At 45.3% G+C, this 24871-nt stretch overlaps 1 protein-coding gene across 2 annotated transcripts in view; it reads right to left on the reverse strand.

The window, feature by feature from the left end:
- COL4A6 (collagen type IV alpha 6 chain) overlaps window positions 1-24871 on the reverse strand; it is a gene marked incomplete at its 5' end in the record, with an annotated part of 101047 nt that overhangs the window by 26429 nt on the left and 49747 nt on the right. For both annotated transcript variants that reach the window (XM_029586039.1, XM_029586038.1), the window contains 3 exon segments: window positions 14976-15137; window positions 19649-19765; window positions 24613-24738. In XM_029586039.1, coding sequence (XP_029441899.1) covers window positions 14976-15137; window positions 19649-19765; window positions 24613-24738 — 405 coding nt within the window.

Here is a 24871-nt window from a genome sequence, read left to right on the forward strand (position 1 = left end):
TGATAGCCAGGGGACTGGCTCCCTCTCTTCCTCCAGTCTCCTCCAGGCAGCCACTGTCTCTGATCAGAAGAACAAAGAAAGAAGGACCTGGTGTTAGAGACAGTCTGTGGATTGGTGACTGTGGCGGTCGGAAAGTGGGAGCTGCTAGGGTCTGCAGGAGGGAGAAATAGGAGAGTCTGTGGGTAGTTTATTTTCCCCGGTGGGGAAATCTTCGGTGTGAGGTAAGGCCTGTTCATGCATCACTCGGGCCGCCGTGATCAGCCGCTTGCTGCTCGAGCCAACGCGATCGCACGGCTCAGTGGGGCGGCCATGTGGTGCGGCCTACATTCACGTCTACTCACTCGAGCCACGTCATATTTTGTACCCGCATGACTCATGGCGCCTAAACCACGCATGGTGGCTTGCAGGGCCTGCGGGCTCTGGTTGGCTCAGCTTAATTCCCACTCCCTAAGCACCAGGTGTGCATCAGTGGAGGAGGGAGCATCCGTGGGAGGATCAAACGAGAGGAGGACCCCGGGAGTTGGGGGCCGTGGCTGTGGTCTTGGGGGGCTACCGTTTCAGCCACGCCCATGGGGAATCACATTAAGCGGCCTCCACCTTGCCGGGAATCCAGTGATTCCCCTCCTCCCCTCTCTCCAGTGGTGGAGGATGCTGAGGAGGATCAGGAGGGGGAAGTGGACTCAGAAGGCAGCCTTCTCACACAGGGGACCCAGGATCTGGAGGAGTTTTCTCCGGAGTTTGTCCTGCTATTTGCATAGAGCCTTCCTGGCCAGTAGGGGTGCAGGAGAGAAGAGATCCAGAGAGAGGCAGCCAATTGCCTCTTCCAAGCGGTCAAGGAGGGCATTGGCGGGAGGTTCTGGAGATCTGCTCAAGCACCGGGGGTTGCGTCGCGCAGGAGCTGAGGGTGACTCCAGGAATCTGGATGACTCTAATGAGATGCAGGAGGATCCTGCATCTCATTAGAGTCCAGGTCCGCCCCCTGCTTCGCTGCAGGGGGCGGACCTGGACATGGACCCGGATGGGGGTCAGAATCCTGATCCTGATTCAAACAAGAATGATCTTGATCCGGCTCAGAGTCCTGTGGCAGAAGGGGATGACCCTCGGGTGCTCCGCCTGTTTAAAAAAGAGGAGCTACGCCTTCTCATTCCTCAGGTGTTGGAAGAATTGGGGGTTAAGATGACTCAGGAAGGACTGAATCTGGTGCTGGATAAGCTGTAAGGCCCTCCCAATGCCTAAGAAGATACAGAAGCTGATTAGCCAGGAGTAGGATTTCCCTGAAGCAGGCTTGAAGGTTGGTAGGGCTATGGCGAAGCTTTATTCTTTGATGGAGGAGAATCTGGATTACCTAAAGATTCCTAAGGTGGATGCGGCAGTCTTTGCGGTGACTAAGACTACGATCCAGGTTGCGGGTTCGGCTGCTCTGAAGGATGTTCAGGACTGCAAACTGGAGATTCAATTGAAGCACATGTTTGAGGTATCTGCCTTAAGTTTGTGGCAGCTTGATGCAGTGTTCCTGCTTGTGCTGGGTTCAGAAGGCACAAGAGCAGGCTTCTACCGGAATGCTCGGCCCTGTGCATTCAGCGTGTTTGGAGGCTGGAGTGGCATATGTAGCAGATGCATTGTATGATTTGGTGTGTACCTCCGCCAGGAGCATGGTCTCAGTGGTGGCTGCAAGCAGGCTGTTCTGGTCCAAGTCCTAGCTATGTAATCTTCCCTTTAAAGGGAAGCTTCTATTTGGGGAGGATCTGGATCAGTTGATGAATTCTTTAGGGAATCCAAAGGGAACAGATTGCTTGAGGATAATAAGAACAATAAGGTGGTCTTCCCATCCCGGTCCCATTTTCAGAATTCGCGGAGGTTTTGTTCCGGCAAGGGGGCCTCTGCTTCAGGACCGAAACAGTCATTGGGATGTCAGCAGTCCTTTCAGGGTTCCCGCAGATCCTCCAGGGATGCCAGTCAAAGGACAAGAGGAGGAAAGTTCTCGCAATGAAGCCAAGGTCACCCACTCCTCGGTGGGCCGAGATTACCTCAGACTGGTGGGCTCTGGAGGTAGTAAGAGATGGTTATGCCTTAGAATTTTCGTGCCCGATCAGGGGAGCCTTTCTAGAGTCCCACTGCTCATTTCCCACCACTCACTTCGGTGCTGGGAAAAGTAATGGAGTCACTGCTGAAAGAGAGAATAGTGAACTATCTACAGTCCGGAGAATTGATGGACCAGAGGCAACATGGATTCACCAGGGGAAGATCCTGTCAGACAAATCTGATTAACTTTTTTGACTGGGTGACCAAGGAATTGGATCGAGGAAGAGCGCTCGATATCATATACTTGGATTTCAGCAAAGCTTTTGATACGGTTCCGCACAGGAGACTGGTGAATAAAACGAGAAGCTTAGGAGTGAGGGCCGAGGTGGTGACCTGGATTGCAAATTGGCTGACAGACAGAAGACAATGTGTGATGGTAAATGGAACCTTCTCTGAAGAGAGAGCGGTTTTAAGTGGTGTACCACAAGGATCGGTGTTGGGACCGGTCCTGTTCAATATCTTTGTGAGCGACATTGCGGACGGGATAGAAGGTAAGGTTTGTCTTTTTGCGGATGACACGAAGATCAGCAACAGAGTGGACACGCCGGAAGGAGTGGAGAGAATGAGACGGGATCTAAGGAAACTGGAAGAGTGGTCGAAGATATGGCAGCTCAGATTCAATGCCAAGAAGTGCAAAGTCATGCATATGGGGAGTGGTAATCTGAATGAACTGTATTCGATGGGGGGGGGAAAAGCTGATGTGCACGGAGCAGGAGAGGGACCTTGGGGTGATAGTGTCTAATGATATGAAGTCTGCGAAACAATGCGACAAGGCGATAGCAAAAGCCAGAAGAATGCTGGGCTGCATAGAGAGAGGAATATCGAGTAAGAAAAGGGAAGTGATTATTCCCTTGTACAGGTCCTTGGTGAGGCCTCACCTGGAGTACTGTGTTCAGTTCTGGAGACCGTATCTACAAAAAGACAAAGACAAGATGGAAGCGGTACAGAGAAGGGCGACCAGGAAGGTGGAGGATCTTCATCGCATGACGTACGAGGAGAGGTTGAAGAATCTAAATATGTACACCCTGGAGGAAAGGAGGAGCAGAGGTGATATGATACAGACTTTCAGATACTTGAAAGGTTTTAATGATCCAAAGACAACGACAAACCTGTTCCGTAGGAAAAAAAATCAGCAGAACCAGGGGTCACGATTTGAAGCTCCAGGGAGGAAGATTCAGAACCAATGTCAGGAAGTATTTCTTCACGGAGAGGGTGGTGGACGCCTGGAATGCCCTTCCGGAGGATGTGGTGAAGACCAGAACTGTGAAGGACTTCAAAGGGGCGTGGGACAAACACTGTGGATCCATAAAGTCAAGAGGCCGCCAATGAAGAGTGGGTGACTCGCCAGAATGACGGCTACTGCCTGGAGACAATACCCTTATTCAATAAACATACACATGCTTACTGTGACTCCAACATCGCTCTAAGCTTCAACAGCAAGAGGAAATGTGGAAAAATGGATTTACACTCACAAAGAGGGGAGTAGCTGGCTTGTTACGGCGGTTACTACCCCAAACCAAATAAGCCTGATGCTTCACCTTCAATGCATATACAGCATAGTTCTCTGCTTCAACGGCAGGGGAGAAGAAAAAAGGGTTCGCACTCACAAAGCGGGGAGTAGCTGGCTTGTTACGGCGGTTACTACCCCAAACCAAATGTGTCTAATACTTCACTTTCGATGCATATCCAGCATGGCTCTCTGCTTCAACGGCATGGGAGAAGAAAAACAACCAATAAGGACTGTATAACATAGTCTGGGTAAAACAAATAAGCATGGGTGTAGCTTGCTTATTGCGGCGGTTACTACCCCTACTACCCCTAACTAATCAAGCTAGATATTTCAATGGTGGGGGTGGAAGGGAAATAGAACCAAGAGCTAAGAGAAACAGATAAGTATGAGAGAAAAAAATGTGTGAAGCTTGCTGGGCAGACTGGATGGGCCGTTTGGTCTTCTTCTGCCGTCATTTCTATGTTTCTATGTAAAGCAAATGCAAAGCAGTGGAGGGGACTCTGCAGAGGTTACTAAGCTTAAGCGTGATAGCTCCTGTCCCACTGGGCGAGCAAGGATGGGGGAGGTACTCCATTTATTGAGTGGTTCCAAAGAAGGAGGGCACCTTCCATCCCATTCTGGATTTGCAAAAGGTAAACGTAGCCTTGCGGGTTCCGTGTTTCATAAGGAGACGTTGCATACAGTGATTGCAGCAGTCTACAAAGGAGAGTTCCTGACGTCCTTGGACTTGATCAAAGCTTACCTCCATATTCCTATTCAAAAGGAGCATCCGAAGTTTCTGCAGTTTATGGTGCTGGGCCAGCATTTTCAGTTTCGAGCTCTCCCCGAGCTTTCACAAAGGTGATGGTGGTAGTGGCAGTAGCCTTGAGGCGAGAGGGAATTTTGGTCCATCCATATCTGGATAATTGGCTCATTTGGGCATAGACAGAGGAGGTCAGTCCATACAGCAGGTGATTGATCACCCAACCCAGAGAACTCAGGGTGTCCATGTAGCCAAGAGTCACCTGGTTCCTCTCAGTCATTGAGTTTCTAGGAGCCCACTTCGATAACCAGAAAGGCAGGGTGTTTCTGACAGGGGGTAGGTGACGCGTCTGTTGAACCTCTCAGTAACAAAGGTCTGGGATTTCTTACAGGTGCTGGGTTCCATGGCTTTGACATTGGATTTGATTCCATGGGCCTTTGATCACACGCATCTGTTGCAAAAGGTGCTTTTGTCCAGGTGCAATCTGTTGTTGAAGTATCATTTGCTGTTATCTCTTCTAGTAGAATCCAGGTCCAGTCTTTCATGGTGGCTCTTGTAACAGAACCTGGAAAAGGAAGTGGACCTGGAAGCCCTGGACTGATTGGTGGTGACCACAGATGCCAGCCTCAAGGGCTGGGGGGGGCAGGGGGCAGTGTGCCTGGGTCGTTCTGCCCAGGGTCATTGGTCCACAGCGGAGGTGTCCTGGTAGATCAATCGTCTGGAGACTAGGGCGGTGTGCAGGGCCCTGGTGTGTTCCTGCCCTCGATCAAGGGGCAGATGGGTTCAAGTGTTTTCGGACAATGTGACTACAGTGCCTTACATCAACCGCCAAGGAGGAATAGAGTCACACTGTGACTCGGGAAACTCAGCTATTGTTTGTGTGGGCTAAGCGCCATCTCAAGGAGATTGTGGCATTGTACGTTTCGGGAGTGGGCAACTTGCAGGCAGATTTCTTCAGCAGGCAACAAGTAGATCCCAGGGAGTGGCAACTGTCACTGGAAGCCTGGACTCACTTCTGTGCCAGATGGGGCATTCCTCAGTTGGACCTCATGGCGACGCGGGTCAATGCAAAGACAGCAAGATTTTTCAGTTGCAGAAGGGGAGTCCTGTTCGGTAAGGCTGGATGCTCTGGTGTGCCCGTGGCCAACCGGGGTTCTTCTGTATGTTTCCCCCTTGGCCACTTGGCCATCAGTCGAGTGTTGTGGCACATAGAGACACACCCAGGGCGCCGGAGTGGCGGCAACATCCATGGTTCGCAGATCTGATGTATCTGGCGATAGGCCTCTTCGGTTGGCTCACCTGACAGGATTGCTGCGACAAGGACCCATGTTTTCAGATCGGGAGGATCGCTTTTGTCTCACGGCTTGGCTTTTGAAAGGCGGTGATTGCACCTGAAGGGATATTCGAAGCCAGTAACCTCCACTCTGCTACTGGCTAGGAGGCCTTCTACATCTATGGCATATGTCAGGGTTTGGAAGGTGTGAGTCCTGGAGTCTTCAACAGTGGCTGGACCCTCTGTCAGTGGGAGTCCCTCATATTTTGCCCTTTCTGCACAGGGCTTGTCCAAGCGCCTAGCCTATAATTCACTCTGTGTCCAGGTTTCAGCCTTGGGTTGTCTTAGGGACAAACTACAGGAGAGGTCTTTGGCATCTCATTCTGATGTAATTTGCTTTCTGAAGGGGTTAAGATTTGCGGCCTCTAGTTCGGTAAGTGTGTCCGGACTGGAACCTCAACTTAGTTTTGCGATTTCTCTATGGGGTGCCCTTTGAGCCTTTAAGATGAGTTTCTTTGAAGGACTTGACGTTGAAGACAGTTTTTCTGGTTGCTTTTATGTTCAGCCAAGTGGATTTCAGAGCTTCAGGAGCTGTCTTGTCGGGATCTTTTTTTGCGTATTGCGGATGACAGGGTGACGTTGTGTATATTCCCTCCTTTCTGCCGAAAGTTGTGTCTTCTTTCCATGTGAATTAGACAGTTGAGTTTCCAGCCTTTCTGGAGTGGTCTAGAGAGTCTCAGCAGGATAGAGATCTTCATCTTCTGAGTGTACGTCACACTCTGTTGCATTATTTGAAGGTCATTAATGGCTTTCGACGGTCGGATCATCTCTTTATGTTGTTCGATGGCACAAAGAAAGGAGAAAAAGCTTATAAGGCTACAGTTTCTAGATGGCTGAAGGAGACCATCTGCTCGGCCTATATTTTAAAGGGTCGCGAAATTCCAATGGGCCTCAAGGTGCATTCGACTAGAGCTCAGGCAGCCTCTTGAGCAGAGTGTGTCAGTTGGTATCTCCCCAAGAGATATGTAGGGCTGCGGGATGTTTGGGTGCTTGAGGATGTGACCTTCAGTGAAAGCGTCTTAAGAGCGGGTCTTTCGGATTCTCACCCAGTGCTTCCAAAAAGAAACTGATAACCACTTAACTCAAAAAAACTCTCAATCTCTGAAGAGATTGAAAACTTTCAATAAGGTGTATAAAAATCACCTGAAAATTCAGTCTTTTGGCAGCAAACGGGTCCTATCGACAACAGAGATATGGACTGATCTGGGTAAGAACAGGAAAGGAAAATTGGTTCTTACCTGCTCATTTTCATTCCTCTAATACTTCAGATCAGTCCAGAGACCCATCCCATTTGCTGCCAAAAGACCGAATTTTCAGGTGATTTTGTACACCTTGTATCAGAAATTTTTCAATCTGTTCAGAGATTGAGAGTTTTTTTGAGTTAAGTGATTATCAGAGTGTTTCTTTTTGGAAGCATGTGAGCCTTCAGTTTTGGGGGTTCCAACCTGTGTTTCCGGTTCGCCATGGAAGGGAGAATAGTTTTCACTCTTTGGCTTGGGTACAGGTCAATAATGAGGGACTGCAGGTGGCACTCTCGGATATGTAGCAGTGCTTCAAAGTTTTTGTTCTCCGCATTAATCTGCTGATAGGGATGCAAAACCCACTTGTCTGGACTGATTGCTGGTATAACAGGAATGAAAACTAGCAGGTAAGAACCAATTATCCTATCGACAACAGAGGTCAGGAAGCCAGGATTAGGACATGTTGCTGGACTGGTATGAGAGAGCCTTCTGACTTAAGGCTTTTAAAAAAAATTTTCTTTTATGAAGACTTCTTAATTCTCTCAGACGTGTATTCCAGGGGAAGGATATGATGTCACCTGAGTGATCAGATGCTAGGGAACGAGCTCCTTCATCAAGCTGTTTATACAGAGCGATATCCTAGGCATCCTAAACTGTTAGAGACACAACTTCTCTGATTTACCTTCTGGAAGTCTACAATGTCCATGAAGAAGAAATCTATTTACTTCTGAATTTTCTTATATGAAACTCAGTGAAGGCTGTGAGGTCGAAGTTGATAACATGGCATCGAGTGAGAACATAGGGCCAGAGGGGGCCCTGATACTATATCCACAATCTCCAAGACTGATATACTAACATGTGAAGAATTTTGTGAATGGTTTTGAGATCTTCAACAGGACATACAGGAGCAAAAACAAGAGATTACGGCTTTGATCAATGATTTGAAAGAACAAATCTCAGACATAGGCCATAGAGTGCATGAAACAGAGACTCAAGTTGATTCACACGCAGAGGAGTTGAAACGTTTGCGTACGGAACAAACATCTACCAAAACTAATTACGAACTCCTCTCTGAAAAATTGGAAGACCTTGAAAATCGGTCTCGCAGGTGTACCTGAGTCTCCAGAATATCCGGCAGTGGTGGTTAAGATTTGCCAGCATCTTTATAGTACCGGAGGTAGCGCTAATGTTGATCAACTGATGCCTTGTGAGATAAAAATTAAATGGGTGCATCGTTCCCTGGGCCTGGAAGCAAACTACCTGGCAATGGGAGGGACAAGATCTGTCCGTTTTCGCGGATATTTCTTCCACCACATTAAAGAAGCTGCATGCAAGGGTTTTGAGAGCTTACAAACCACCTGTACTCGGAGAATGTGTGATATTGGTGGTTGCACCCGTTCGGACTTTGGTTTATGCTCCAGGGAACCTCACACTGCATTAAGATGCCGGAAGAAGCCACATCAATACTTCAAGTAGCGGGATTTGTGGTCTCTACTCTTCGTACAAACTCAAAGTCAGCCCTACAGCCTTGTGAGGAGCCACCTTGATGGCAGTGAGTAATGAAAGGAGGCAGACGGCTGAGGCAGAACTCCGAGGGTTCTTCTTCATTGCAGACTGCAACTTGATCCAGTGGAGTGCTTCTCTCTCATAGAGTCTATTCTCCAGAATGGACTCTATGCTTGACGGTGGTTGAGAGAGCCAGATAGTGGGTTTCTGTTTATATTTCTCTTGTGTGTTCTGAATTCATATGAATGTAGTTCTCTACTAATCACTTGCCTTGTATTGCCTAGGTTATTAATGTTTCTATTGTGCTATCATGCCATATATTTGCTTGACTGGGAAGCTGGTGCTTTTCTCCTATGGTGTTACTAGATTTGTGGACTATTTGCCACAAATCATGGTGGGGGAGGGTTGGGTTTTTATTTGGTTTCCTCTCCACTATGGATATTTTCCAGTTCCTTCTTTTTCAGCCCTGGTACTTATTGGATTTCCTTTTGGGGGGGCGATGCTTCTAGGGTGGACTTTTATGGCAGGGTATCTGCTACTGCTTTCTCTCATGAAGGGAGAGTATCCCTATTCATTGCTGGGTTTCATTCTATCATGATATGGGAGCGCCTTGCACTGTTCTGTTTATAACGTACCATGGCGTCCTTTAAAGTGGTTTTGCTGAATGTAAAGGGCCTGAATACTTAAAAAAAAAAAAAAAAAAAGACATGTTCTTTATAAGGAATTGGATAGGCTCCAAGCGGCCATAGTGTACCTACAGGAAACTCATCTTAAGCGAAGGTATGAATCTTTGATGCACTCCTCCAGATATCCCTTTAGTTTTTGGGCGGCTTGCTCCCCTTTAACAAAGTATGCTGATGTGGGCATTTTGATTAGACAGGATATCACTTTTGAATTGAACTCTTGCTTTTCTGATCCCAGAGGGAGGTTTATAATTCTAAATATTCTTGTTGGGGGGGAACTTTATACCTTTGTTAATGTTTATGCAGCCAACTCTCAACAAAAGGTTTTTTTTGATACCTTAAGGGTGTGTGTACAAGAAAAGGCCAAAGGGTGACTAATCGTTGGGGGTGATTTTAATATAACTTTAAATCCAGCCCTGGATAATTCCTCTCATCGCAGTTTTGAGCTTCGCCAGTGTAGGACAGCCCTCAAGTTATTAATTTCCCAAAGGAATTGAATAGATGTATGGCGTTCTAGGTACCCGAAAATCCAGGAATTACACTTTCTTTTCCTGTCCCCACCAAACTTATTCACACTTAGATTTTTTTCTTGATTGACAAAGGAGTTGTTAATAGAATTGTGAAGAATGAGATAAAGTGCAAGAATGGGAAATTTTTAGTTCAGTTTCCAGATTCCAGATTAATTGGGACAAATCTGAAATTTTGAATGTCACTGTGTCATGTGAAGGTGAGAGGATTTTGCGGGGCAAGTTCCTATTCAAGTAGGCTAGCCACAAGATAAAGTATCTCAGCATCTATATAGGCAGTGGGGGAGAACTTTTTCAGTTAATCTATCCCTCCATTAATGACCACGATTTATAGAGATATGGAGGAATGGAATCATTATCATATCTCTTGGCTTAGGAGAATACTACCATTAAGATGAATATTCTGCCATGGATTAATTACCTTTTTCAAACACTCCCGGTAAGTATACCGGTTAAGGTGCTGAAAGAATGGCGGAATAGATTTATTTGGCAGGGTAAATTCCCTAGAGTGGCAAAGAGAATTTTGTTTCTGCCTAAGTTCTGGGGAGGTGTAGTTTGCCCAATTTGGACTGGTATTATGCTGCTGCCAATCTTAAGGTTATAGTTGATTGGCATAGACTATAGACTCCCAAACCTTGGGCGGTGCTAGCAAAAGCCATTGTGGGTGAAATACCATTATCGTTTATAATTTGGTTACCTAAACGAGCATGGGGTCTCCCACCTTATCGACATCTTTGTCAGTGTGGGCCAGATGGCATTCCTTGTTAGTTGGTTCCAGGGATTATCATTACAGTACGCCCTTTCTCTATAATCATCATTTTTTACTAGGTTCGAAGAACTCCTCTTTTAGAGTCTGTGAGTCTTTAGGGATCTCACAGTGGGAGCATGTTTGGGGATTGTTGGGACTTTTAATCTTTCCAAATCTTACAGGCTACCTATGATCTTTCTGACAATGTGTTTCTCTATATGTAACTTCATCACTTTGTGCTCCTAACCAGTATTGGGATCCCCTTGATCCAGGGTGTTTTTCTTTGAATCATTATGCAAAAATGCTGATAGGATTCCTAGGGCTCTCTTGAAAATTTATTCAATTTTAAATCGTGACTCACCAACTCCCTTGTTAAATCTTGGGAATTAGATCTGGGGATGAAATTTTCACCACAGCAGTGGCTGGTTATTTTCCAATCCATTGGAAAAGGTCTTATCTCTGCTAATATTATTGAAAATGGCTATAAAGTTTTGTACTGTTGGTATATGACTCTGATATATGTATAGCCTAGAGGAGAGGAGGAGCAGGGGTGATATGATACAGACTTTCAGATACTTGAAAGGATTTAATGATCCATGGTCAATAACAAACCTTTTGCGTTGGAAAAAAAATCAGTAGAACTAGGGGCCATGACTTGAAGCTCCAGAGAGGAAGACTCAGAACCAATGTCAGGAAGTATTTCTTCACGGAGAAGGTGGTGGATGCCTGGAATGCCCTTCCAGAGGGTGAAGACTAAAACTGTGAAGGATTTCAAAGGGGCATGGGATAAACACTGTGGATCCATAAAGGCTAGAGGATGGGAAAGAAGTGAAGAGCCATGGGGGTGGATTATTGGAGTGGAGGCTACTACATGGTGATTACTATCCTTACTCAATAAGCCTTCGCAAGGTTAATGCAACTCCAATATTGCTCTCTGCTTCTATGGCAAGGAGAAATGTGGAAACGAGGATTTGCATTCAGACAACAACCAACAAGGACTGAACTTCACAATCTGGATAAACAAATAAGCGTGGGGGTTGCTTGCTTAATACGGCGCTTACTACCCTAAACCAATTAAGCCTGATATATCACTTTGAATGCATATTTGAATGCATATTTGCTCTCTGTTTCAACGGCAGGGGAAAATGGGGGAAATGTGGAAAACAGGATTTACATTCAGACAACATCCAACAAGGCATGGATCTGTGCATTCTGGGTAAACAAGCATCGGGGTAACTTGCTTGATGCGGCGATTACTACCCTTAACCATTAAGCCTTATACTCACCTTTGATGCAACTCCAGCATTACTATCTGCATCAATGGCAGGGGATGGCAGGAAACTTGAATCAAACAATTACCAACAAAGGCCCTGAACTTGGTGGTGGATGAAACAGATAAGCATGGGAAAATAAGTGTGGGAGTTTGCTGGGCAGACTGGATGGGCTGATTAGTCTTTTTCTGCCATCATTTCTATGTTTCTATGATATGTCTTCATAAGATAATGCTTTCCTACAAAGCTGTATGTTGGAAAGTTTGTCTGGGGATGGGATCCTTTAAACACTTGTGCTGGGAGTGTCCATTTATTCAAATTTTTGGGGGGAAGGTTATTTGCTGGATTGAGAGTATTCTCAAGTTCTCAATTTCTCTACATCTGCAACATGATTTGTTTACAAGGTTATAAATAGGAAGGTATATTAGTATGACATTTGTGTAGCTGCCAGATGTGACATTGCAAAATACTGGCATGAACCGAAAGTCCCTTGAGTGAGTGACTCCAAGATCAGACTTAAGGTCTATTCACTGAATAAAATTACAGCTGTTAAGAATAAGTGTTTACATAAATTTGAGAAAATTTGTTCTATTTATAATGCATGGAAACATTCTCTAGATAATGATCAATGATTGGTTTTCTATATAATCCTGGGTGTGCGACATTTGGTTATTGATCTATCAATGTCTTACATCTATAGGTACTGAATGTATATCCGTATTGGGGGGTGGAGGGTTGGTAGTTTGAGTTCGGGGGTTTTTTTTTGCTGTTCTGGTTCTTTTGGGATGGGAATTGTATTCCTTAAGGCTATTATTATAGTACATGCATTTTCAATGATGTCTATGTTATTATGGATGGCAAATTTGTTTCTTGTCTTGATGAATGCTTTTGGATTCCTGTCCAATGTTTATAGATCTGTGAGTGTACTTAATAAAATATTAATTAAAAAAAAAAAAGTTTTCCAGAGGAGAGGCCCGACTGAGAAGAATGCTTGTTCTCTTGCCTCATCAGGGTGAGCTACCTTTGGGGAGGGAACTCAAGAAAGCCCTGACCTGAGGATTCCAGCAATCTAACGGGAGAATGAATTTTCAGTAGAGGCAATCCAGGGGGAGTGCATGTTGTGAATAATTGTGTGTACTTGAACTGGATTCGGTATGGTACGGGGAGCCAGTGAAGGGACTGTAGGAAAGGGGTGATATGACTAAGAGCTGGCACACCAGTGAGAAGCCTGGCTGCGGAGTTCTGGATTATTTAAAGAGAACAAATGGGATGTGCTGGGAGACCAATGAAAAGGGAATTACAATAGTTGATACCTGAAAAGAGAAGAGATTGTAAGACAGAACAAAAATAGTTAGGGTCTAGAGGGGATTTTAGATGGCGAAGTAGTCGAAGTTTGTACGAGGATTAAGTGACCATTTTGATATGGTCTTGCATGGAGAGGGCAGGATCAATAACTCCGAGATTGTGGACATTCTGAGACAGGGTGAGGATCTGGTTGTAGAAGATATTTATTTTGAATATTAGAGATTGGGAAACGAGATTTATTTAAAAACTTTTATATGCCAACATTCCTTTGCATATCACATCAGTTTACAATTAACGGGATTAATAAAAAAAAAAAAAGTGCTTTAGAAAGAGAAAAATTAAAGTTACATGTAACAGGGAGATGAAGGAACAAGTTGGGAGGAGTAGAGGAAAGAGAAAGGGTCCGATGGACTTAAGCAGGGCCATTAGATAAGAGATTGAATTAACTATATACAAGATTCAGTATTACGTATGATCAAAAATTCACCGAAAGTTAAATATAGACTTCTAGGTTAGGGGAAGAGGAGGCTTTTGGGAGAGAGAAGGGTGGTGGCTTTGTTAAGTATAGGCCCGTTTAAATAGCCAGGTTTTTAGGGTTTTTTTGGAAGGTTTTTGTACAGTGTTCTAGGCGTAGTTTGGGTGGCATAGAATTCCATAATGTTGGTCCCGCTATGGAAAAAGTGCGTTCTTTAGTGATAATAATAATATATTGATTTCGGTTTTCATGATATTAAGAGCTAATTTATTTTGGTTAAGCCATTTCTGAATAGTTTGAAGACAGGAGAGGAGAAATGTTTCTGTTTGTGCCCATGAGACTTTAAGGGGAAAAAAAACTGAATATCATTAGCATAAAGTTTGCAATGTACCCTAAAGCTGGATAAAATGCGGCATAAAGGTGCTAAGTAGATATTAACTGAACTGCTCAAAGTGCAGAGCCTTGAGGTACACCAGAACTGAGGGGGACCTGAAAGGACTTGTAAGAACCCATTTTGACTTGTGATCTTTTTGAGAGGTATGAATTAAACCAAAACAGAACAGGACCATTAAGCCCTAGAGAGCATAATTTGAAAAGGAGGATTTGGTGGTCAACTGTGTCAAACGCCGCAGAAATATCCAGTAACGCTAAAAAAAAAAAAATAAATGCCATTCTCTGACCAAAACCATGTCTCACAGTGTCAAAGCTAGAAAGAAACTTGCTCGCATTCTGCCCAAAATGGTGTAGGATGGTAAGGAGACAAGATGGCAAATCTGCCTTGGATAAGGAATGATATCTTGCTGGTGGTTAAGCTAGAATGTCTAGCAGACGGGTGATATCCTGAGTTTAAGTGTAAATGGGCAGACCCGATGAGCCAATTGGTCCTTATCTATCATCATCTACTATGTTATTAAGTATTAGGTTAGTTTGGGCTCTCAAACCACGTTCTGTCTTGTGCCTCCAATAGAGTTTGAATTATCATTTCAAAAAGGATGCCTTTAGTCTCATAGGTTGTCTTATTTTTGGAAGAGATGTACTCACAAGATATTCTCTAGATAATAAGCTGCATACAACAAAACAGGTAGCTGCCTCTGAGTGCTCATGAATATGCAATATTGTACAATCCTACATGGATGCACTTGTAGAGTCATCATCCTAGAACTCTTCATTATGTAGACGTCAAGTCAGCAGGCGATACTGTTTTGCTGGACCAAGTTAAAACATTATAAAAACACATTCAGCCCCAGTTTTACTTCTTGGTAACATAACATCTCTCTTAGTTCCTGGAACTGATGAAAGGAAAGACGTTTAACTCTCAGAAGTTACTCAAAAGCAGTATTCGGTTAGTCTAATAAATAGGGCTGGCCTGTAAGTTGTTTACCGACATAGCATACTGCATAAAATGTGCAAAGCCCACGCAAGATGGGATAAACCAGTTGCATGGCTCAGTTTGGAAAGAATTGCATCTAAAAAATTAACAGTTCTGTCAACTCTTCACGAAAACTGTTAAAGAAAAAGCAATTTAATCTTAAAATAAAAAAAAAAGTGATACCTTTAAATCCTGAGGCTCCAGAAATTCCAGAAGAGCCAGGAAATCCACGATCTCCTTTCAGACCAGGCACGCCTGGAATAGCAGGGTAACCCGTGTCCCCGGTATCACCTTGATCTGTGGCTGGGCCTGGAGGACCTCGGGGGCCAGGAGAACCCGGAGGGCCTAGTTGCAAAGGTAACAAGAAAGACGTCACTAAAGACCATCAACGTGTGATGCCAGAGGCATGGGGACTCTCATGCTGTACAATATCAAACCAAGTAGAGGATGTAGGTCACAAGCAGCCTCACAGTAAGCTAGAGTCAGGTTTACTTCAAGTGCCGATAAAGAGGGAATCCTAGCTGAGGTCTGTCTAGAGCAGTGGTTCTCAACCTTTTTTCTGTCGGGACACACCTGACAGATGGTCCTCACATGCGTGACACACTGAACACATGACCAGCATAGGGTTAAATGTAAAAGTACAGTTTGCATCCACAGGAACCCCCCTGACCCACAATTATGGATGTAAAGCAGAATTATGACATTCCCCGTACAACTCACCCTACAAAAAAGATGTTCTGGTTCTAGTGTCATCTCAGTAACAGCAACTCAAACTCCTTCTACTTCCAGGCTCAATAGCCCTACTTATGAAAAGACAGCAGTTTACCACCAATGCATGTCCTCTTGAGAAAACACAACAAATAAGACTGATAAAACTCTTACATGCTAGTAAAATATCTCATCTCGGTAACAGACACAGAACCGACCTAACATACTCCCAGGATCTGTAGTAATGCACATAAACTAATCCGCACACAGTTACACCTGTATTATGGAATACACTCAAACAGTAACAACCCTAACTATGAAAAGGCAACACTACAAATATTAAATCAGGCCCTAAACACCAATACACCTCTTATTAGGAAAACAGAACTAGCCAAGCAGCTATAGATCCCCACACAGAAATAATTGTAAAACTATACTAATAAGCAGAATAAATGTTTCACAACAACTATGAACAGAATAACATCCAACAATTAAAAACTCGTAAAAATTATTTAAAATTCTCCAAACACCAATAAAATATTTCAAAACAGCAGACATCACATAATATTCAGTAATTAAAATGGCAGTCAATCAAGAAAAATAAACTTAAAAAGCCACCTTTAGTAACCCCCTCCAGCAGCTCTCCCATACAGGCCCTAGCACACACCAGAAGCAGCAGTAGTGGCTGAAGCTCTGTACTCATGGTCCTCTTCCTTAGTGCCCATGACCAATCTCTCTGTCTCTCACACACACACATACTAGTTACACCCCCATGACCAGTTTATTTCACACACCAATCACCAAAAACAATCACCAAACAAATCACCAAAAACAATCACCAAACAATCACCAAACAAAAAACAATCACCAAACAAAAACCAATCACCAAAAACCAATCACCAAAAACAAAACAGGGATGGGATCCATCAGGTCTAGAGGACACATATAAAGAGCAGGTAGTAAAATACTGCACGGAGCGGCAGTAGCCACAGAGGCATTCACGGAGCGGGATGCCAGTGGCCAGTGGTAGGTGTCCATATAAAGAGCAGGTAGTAAAATACTGCACAGAGCGGCAGTAGCCACAGAGGCATTCACGGAGCGGGATGCCAGTGGCCAGTGGTAGGTGTCCACCTTCACGGAGCGGAAGGATGGAGGGCTGTCATCTCCCAATTAAATAAATAATAAAAAAACCCAGGGATGGGATCCATCAGTTCTAGAGGACGCATATAAAGAGCAGGTAGTAAAACACTGCATGGAGCGGCAGTAGCCACAGAGGCATTAACGGAGCGGGATGCCAGTGGCCGGTGGTAGGTGTCCACCTTCACAGAGTAGAAGGATGAAGGGCATCCATCTCCCAATTAAAAAAAGAAAAGAAAAAAAGAAAAAAAAACAGGGATGGGTTCATGGGCTTATAGGTATTACCAATTATTAGGCTTTTCAATATTTGATGATAGTTAATGTGACTTTCAAGGCATTCTTCACTTTCGGTGCATGTCCGGCATGACTCCTTGCTTCAATGACAGGGGAAAAGAAAAACTGATACTTCACACATTTCCAGCATTGCCCTCTGCTTCATGGCAGAGAGCTATGCTGCCGCTTACCCAACTAATCAAACTTAATATTTCACTTGGAAGCAGCTCCAGCACTGCTCTCTACATTAATGGTGGGGGTGAAAAGGGAATTAGAACATAAGGTTACTAAGAGCCAAGAGAAACAGTTAAGTATGAGAACAAATGTGTGAAGCTTGCTGGGCAGACTGGATGGACCGGTTGGTCTTCTTCTGCCGTCATTTCTATGTTTCTATGTTTCTATATATTTCCCGACCAGTCTCTCTCTTACATACTCACCAGTCACCTTCCCAACCAGTCTCTCTCTCTCTCATGCGCGTACACACACACACAGGCTTCCCACTCCCATGCTGTGTCTCACACACACCCAAGGTTTCTTACTCCTAATGCTAGCTCTCGCCACATGCATAGGCTTCTCATTTCCATAATCACTTTCTCTCTCACACACACACATACCAGTCACACTCACATACCAGTTTGTCTTTCACACACCAATCATCTCCTGACCAATCTTTCTCTTACACACACACACCAGTCACCTTCCAGAACAGTCTCTCTCTCTCTCTCATGCACACACACACAGGCTTCCCACTTCCATGTTCTTCTCTTACATATACGGGCTTCTCCCTCCCATGCTGTGTCACACACACCCAGGTTTCTTACTTCTATGCTAGCTCTTGCCACATGAACAGGCTTCTCATTCCCATAATCACTTTCTTTCTCTCACACACACACACTCCAGTCATCTCCCTGACCAGTCACTTCCATTGTCTCTCCTATACACACATCACTTCTCTGACCAGTTTCTCTCAATCACACACATGCTCTCTCTCACACACTTACATAGATTATCTCAATCAAAGGCTCTCACACACAGGCTCTCAGTCACAGTTACACATGCACACTCTCAATCACACATACATACACATATATTCTCTCACTTACAGACAGGCTTGGCTGTCTCTCTCTCATTTCCTACCCCCCCCCCCCCCCCCCCCAAAGCACAAATGGTAGCTGCAGCAGCCTCCTCCTCCAGCCCCCGCAGGCCAAGAAAGAAGAATCCCATCAGACACGGGAGGCTAATTCTGCTGTCTCCTGTGCCGATTTCTGGCTGCTTCTGATTTTGCTCCAGGCCCACGCTACTGCTCGGGGCCGCCGCTGCCACTTTTTCATGCGGCATGGCTCTTTCTTCTTCCCGCGCACCCCTCTGAACATCACTTCCTGTTCCGGGCCAGGGTGGGGGCAGTACGGGAAGAAGAAAAGGCCCAGCTGCAGTTGCCAGCCTCCAATGACACTGCTGCCGTTCCCATCCAGGCTTCAACGTGCAGATAGCCCGGGCGGCAACAGCAGCCGTGGAAGATTGTCCCTCTCGCTCGGTGAGGGAAGAGCAGCGGGAGACTGGTAGCACGTGACACACACCTGCCACTGCTTGGCGACACATCGGTTGAGAATCGCTGGTCTAGAGGGCAGATGTTTCTCATGACACGCCTCATCTCCAGTAACATGGGAAGCAGGAGTCTTGTGACTCTGAGGAGGTACACATTCGGTACCCAGCTGGCAAAATAGTTCTGTGCTGAAGTAGAACTGAATCCAGTTTTTTACAATGTGCAAATTTTAGATGATAAAAAAAACACAAAAACCCTCTGCAGCAACCACCCTTAGAAAAGCATTAAGGGAGATTGATTCACACTGCAGCCATCTTTAAGAACGCTGAACTGACGTGGAGCCAAAGCAACATGCAAGCCGGCAGATCACACGGTCTCATTGTTTTCTACAATGTGATATTTTATCAACAAGGGAAGCACTGCAGCACTGGTGAGACTAAAGAGCTGGCTTCTATAAGGCGCCAGCAGGAAGCAGCTTCCCGTAGAATGAAAGCCTCAGGGCAAGGGGTCATCATGAGAAGCGGCTAAAGGAAGGCGAGGAAATACTTTTCCACCGAGCAGGTGCTGAACACCTGGGTCACAGAAGCCGGAACAGTGGCAGAACTCAAAGCCGTTCATGGCAGGAGGAGGGGATGGGCCACTTGTGACAGCACTGTCGGTGGGTACCAACGGGTGGATCAAGTCCTCCTTATCCGACAGCATCTTCTCTGTTTCTAGCTGACAGGGATTAGAATATACATTAAATATGGCTCGGCCACTTAGGGCTTTTTATTTTAACAACATGAGTGAGCAGAAATTATTTTCACTGCTTTCCAGCCTGAAATCGCCAATTTTCTTTTGTTAAAAAGAAAGGTAAAATTTATAGCGCAAATCACTGGAGGCTACCAAGCATCAGGAAACCTGTCAGACTTCATGAAATTAGGTGGTGCCATGCTTACTAAATACTTCTTAAAGATATATTTAAACCATAACCAAACGCAGCTCAGCAAGTCCTGCAGATAGGTGAGGAGGGGCTGTGCAAATAAACACATCGGATCTATACAATAAAGTCATACGGTGGCAGGCGCCTTATTGCAGAGATTACAATCCAGTCTACAGATTTTCATTTGGAATATTGTTAAAAGTAAAACCGTCAGCACCAGACCAATAGCTCTTCCTGATACGGCCTCGAAAGACTTTTTCATCTCCTCCATACCTGTATTCCCATCGAGTCCGGGAAAGCCAGGGTCCCCCGGTGGTCCAGGGATGGCTGAAGGAAAAGTGACACCCAGTGGTCCTGGCAGGCCAGGCAATCCCAGTATACCAGGGGGCCCTGCAGCAAAATAAAAGTGCATTACTAATCTCTGGAGAAGCAAATATTGGTTTTACGGATCACTAGACTATACATTTGAAGCTTTGCAGGGAAGGCAATTTCCAAAAGCCATTTATCCGGGTAACAGTACCCATGGGAGTCAGGAATGCATGCACGTTAGCCCAGGCAGAAAGCAAGCAGGCTTAGAGGCATGGTTAGCTGGGGAGGGAGAGAAGCAATGCAGGTAGATCACATTTTCAAATCTGCACTGCATTGTTTTAAAGGGGAAATGTACCTGCAGGAACAGCGAGTGCAAATCTCTGCACGCACTTTTTTCCTTGGCTGATTTTCAAAGAGAAAGCATGCTCGTACCCTCCCTTTGAGAACGGATGAAAAATCTGTGAGGAAAAAGTACCCAGGGGCTTTCCAGCTGTGCGGCCAAATAGGAAAATTGCCCCGTGAGAGGGCATTCTTCATGCTTTGCCTTCACCGGGCCTGCAAGCTGGTATTCAAAGGGAAACTCCAATCGAGCTGGCAGGGGAGTCCGAGTGCAAAGTATGAGTGTTAAAGCATGCACGGGAATTTCTAAATAAAATCTTTGGGGTAGATTTTATAATTTTGCCAGAGCGCGTACTTTTCTTCGCTCACCAGGCGCGAACAAAAGTACGCTGGATTTTATAAGATACGGGCGTAGCCGTGCATATCTTATAAAATCCAGGGTCGGCGCGCACAAAGGGGTGCACATTTGTGCAACCTGCGCGCGCCGAGCTCAGCGCGCGCTGCCTGTTCCCTCCGAGGCCGCTCCGATTTCGGAGCGGCCTCGGAGGGAACTTTCCTTCGCCCTCCCCCCCGGCCCTATCTAAACCCCCCCCCCTTACCTTTGTTGCACGATTTACGCCTGCTAAAAGCAGATGTAAATCTGCGCGCGCCTGCGGCCTACGCAAAATAGGCGCGCCGGCGTGCGAGGGCCCTGCGTGCGTAAATCCGGCCAGATTTACGCGCGCAGGGCATTTAAAATCGGGCCCTTTGTGTGTACTTTTCCTCTGCCAACCTAACCCCACCCAATTTAGGCACACTAACTCTTTTGAACATTGTCCCTATTCTTCCTATACATTTTCATCTCCCCCATAACTTTATCTTGGTCTCCCCCCCCCTCCCCCTTTTCACCCCCCCCCCCCTAATGTATGAACTTTCGTCAAGTAACATAATTAATTAATTACAATTGCTACAGACCCTTTGACTCCCATATATACCTTATCGTTATCATATGAGTTGACGTTATAAATGGTTGCTGTGTTGCCTGTATTATCACTTAAATTGCTGAACTGTAAAGCGATTGCTAAGTTATTGTTATATGTAAACCGAGGTGATGTGCTTCACGTGCCCCGGTATATAAAAATCTTTAAATAAATAAAATAATAAATAAGAGGCCTCACAGATGCTGAATGCATGATGTCAGAGTAGGAGTTTCTAATGTTGCCTGACACTCAGGCCTGGTGTGACCGGGTGTGCAATCTGTGCATTTGCACAGGGCAGCACACCTGGGGGGGGAGGGGGGAGAGAGGGTGCGGTGCCACTGGCAGAGCCTAACCTGCTGGCGGCTGAAAATGAGGGGTCTGCTGTTCCTTTGTACTTGTGTGTGTGTGCGCACACCTGTGCACAACCTTTCCTGCATGTACCGTATTTTCTATAGCAGCCTGGTTTCCTAATAAGAGTTTTATTGGTGTTCTAGGGCCTCCTGTAATATGTGCAGTGCTGCCTTGTCACAGATAAGGTTGTTAGGAGTGTTTTGGTATGAGAGGTTTGCTATATTGTAATGGTAATTCTGTTTATTTATGGCTTTCCGAGGGCCAAGCCCACGCCCAACATGCATTACAAAAAGTCTAATTCCATAGGAGCTCCAAGTGTCTTTTTTGCAGAGTTTTCTGGCTGGCACCACTGCAATGCATGTAAATATAATATACATGTTATAAATGACTGTATTTTTGAATGTTCTTTTTTTGTTATAAATTCCTAATTTGTGTGTCTGTAAAGGGTATGGGACTGGGAGTGTGTGTGTATGGGAGATAGCGTATGTACAAGGCTGTAAGGTTTGACTAGGGTACCTAATACCTTTCCCTATCCATGGGTTCAGGGAGTGCGGGGGGGGGGGGGGGGGGAGGGATGTCAATTTTTAAAAATACAGGGCTAGATTCTTTAAGGCTTTTCTCCCCTTTTGTGTCTATGGGAATCAGGTACATAGATTGCAGGCGGGAGCTGGACTTTATTTGATGGGCCCGGGACAGAGAGTGAATGAATTGAGTGGTGGGGCAGCTGACACTCCCCACTGGGAGGGGAGTAACAAAACTCAGACACCCACTGTGACTCCTGTTCTGTTTCTTCAGCCTCCTGCCCTGAGGTGGGGATCGGGAGTGAAAAGAGGTGATGCAAAGGAAGAGAGGTGTTAATCCCATACCCCTCATATTCCATAGAAGATAACTAAAGTGTCCTGGATTCCCTGCTGGAGTCAGATTGAGGATTGCCAGAATGGGAAATCTATTTGCAGGATTGCTATTGAAGAAAACTGTCAGCAGAGACTCATTTACCAGCTGTCCATTTGCAGGTAGCATTCAGGAAAACGCCATGGGGGGGAGGGGGTGTCCCTACTGCCAGGGAGTGCAGATTTACCAGTTATCGTATCTGCGATTTATCGGGATTTTCTTTTCTGTACTGAAGTGCCTGCTTCAAAGTGTACCTGCTGTGAATGTTCATTTGCAATCAAATTACCACTAAAAGGATTTAATTTTTGAACCTATGAGCTGGTGGAACAGGGGCCTACACCTCCATAATGTGTTTTATTTATTTACTTATTTATATAATTTTCCTTATGGTGAAAAAAGTAGGTTGAAGACTTCTGTGCAATTTTTCAAATATATAATTCACTACATTTGTCTGTCGGTTGGTCAGTCATGCTCCAAACACCATATTTCCATTGACCTTTAATGACACTTTACTAATTGATTTTATTTCCTTAGAGTCTACTCTCAGTACCTGATCACAGACTTCCTTTAAAATCTTAACCGAACATGAAGTAACACAAAATAATTCTCTCATGGGACACACAACAATGGCAGTTTTCATGGGATATATTTCACATGTATAAAAGGACCTTCTGAACATCGCCCAGTCTCAGTGCTTGTAACAGCACACATAACTGTACCCACTGGGAGATGTGCAACAGTGAATATACTTTGAATCACTAATGGGCCGCTTCAGAAACGTGCACCAGGCCCTGCGCACGATTCAATACGAGTTTGGCCGCGTGTTTTCGAGGGGCATCTATTACCCCTTATACTGTAAGGGGTTTAGTGCCTTGAAAACGCGCGGCCAACCTCCCTGAAAACTAATAGTGCTCATCACATGCAAATGCACGTTGCTGAGGCTATCAGTCAGTCACCCGGGATTCAGAAAGTAAAATGTGCAGCCAAGCCGCACAAGGGCAGGCGTTAATTTATGAGCAGCCCGGAAAAGTGTAGAGAAAAGCAGAAAATACTGCTTTTCTGTACATCCTCCTACTTAATATCCTAGCGATATTAAGTAGGAGGAACCAAAAATGTAAAGAAAAAAAAAATGTGCTGACCGGTTAGGAGAACGGATGCTCAATTTTACCAGCATCTGCTTTCCTAACCAATCACTGTCAGCGGGTTTGGAAAACCAATGGTCATAAAATTGAGCATCAGTTTCCTGCACCCGCCGCCAGAGCCACTTCTCCTGGGCCAAGGAGGTGCTAGGGGAGCGTATTTGTCTGCAGCGCCTCCTTTTAGCACGATCCCCTCATTTAAACATAGGATCGCGCACCCAGGAGAGCAGGTGCTCCGTGCCCGTTCTCCCGCGACCGTTTCCGTATCGGCCTGTAAGAAAAGGAGTGTTTCCGGAGGTTGAGGGGAGATCGGGGGTGAATGCACACATGGAAGTGCCCTTTTCCCCCTGTCATTTCTGGGAGGAGTTAAAGTCCCGTAAGAATGAGTAAATTGGGTATCCATGACCAACAGATAATTGTTGGCTATGTCAAAGCCACATGTTGATAGGACTGTAAAATCAGAAGCTTTCGTAAAGGGCAAACTCTCTTGTGATTAGCTCCAAAAAAACAACAAAAAAACAAAAAACAGGGGTGGGTAAGAGTATGGAGCAGGGGTGTGGCCTGCTTGTTGCAGCGGTTGCTACCCCTAATTGAGCTGGATGTCACTTGGATGCAGATCCGGCGCTGCTCTCTAAATTGGTGGTGGGGTGGAGGGGCTGGAGGGTACTGGAAGCCAATAGTAACAGGTGGGAGACAGAAAAAGGGAGAAAAAAAAGGATAAAGTGCGTAGCTTGCTGGGCAGACTGGATGGGCCGTTTGGTCTTCTTCTGCCGTCATTTCTATGTTTCTATGTTTCAAATAGGACTGTTCTGACTACAAAGAGCGAATGGGCTTTGCATAGGAAAAAGTACAACTTTTAAGAAGTTCGACAGCTGGCTCTCGACCTTGGTATGTTAAGTCATGAATGATTGCGTAGCAAGGAGGGTGACCTCAGCCGGCAGCTCTCAAGAGGGAGAGGTTAATCTGCCACTTGAGTGCACAGAAAGAAAGGAGCTTTCAGAGGAGGGTAGTGAAAACGGGTACCCCCCTTTGGTCTTTGGGAAATATAAGGACCAGTTGGTAATTCCTTGGCAGCACCCTGCTGTTTTATAAGAATGAGTATTTATATGGATGGAGCAAGGCGTTCTCAGGACTCATTTGAAAAAAATAAAGTTCACCAATGTCTTTTCCTGAAAGTAAGACAGACTTGCTGAAGACGTTACTTGTTTCATCATGTTTCTTCCCCCTTTCTCCACGTCTGGATGCTTACCCACGTCGCCTTTGGATCCTTTTGGCCCAGGGATGCCTGTGCTTCCTATTCGGATACCCGGAGAGCCTTCTGCGCCCTTTGCGCCTGGGGAACCAGAAAAACCTGGGCGGCCTGCTTCACTCAAACCTTCCAAAAAAGGGATTTTAAAAATTGTAAAACAAAACGTATTAAATCTCACGTGGAACAACAACGGACATACAAATTTTGACAGAAGAAAGCGCATAATGACATCACAGTCTTACCCGTAGACCCACCTACC

Source organism: Rhinatrema bivittatum, unplaced genomic scaffold, assembly GCF_901001135.1.
Source record: "Rhinatrema bivittatum unplaced genomic scaffold, aRhiBiv1.1, whole genome shotgun sequence".
NCBI classification, from domain to species: Eukaryota; Metazoa; Chordata; class Amphibia; order Gymnophiona; family Rhinatrematidae; genus Rhinatrema; species Rhinatrema bivittatum.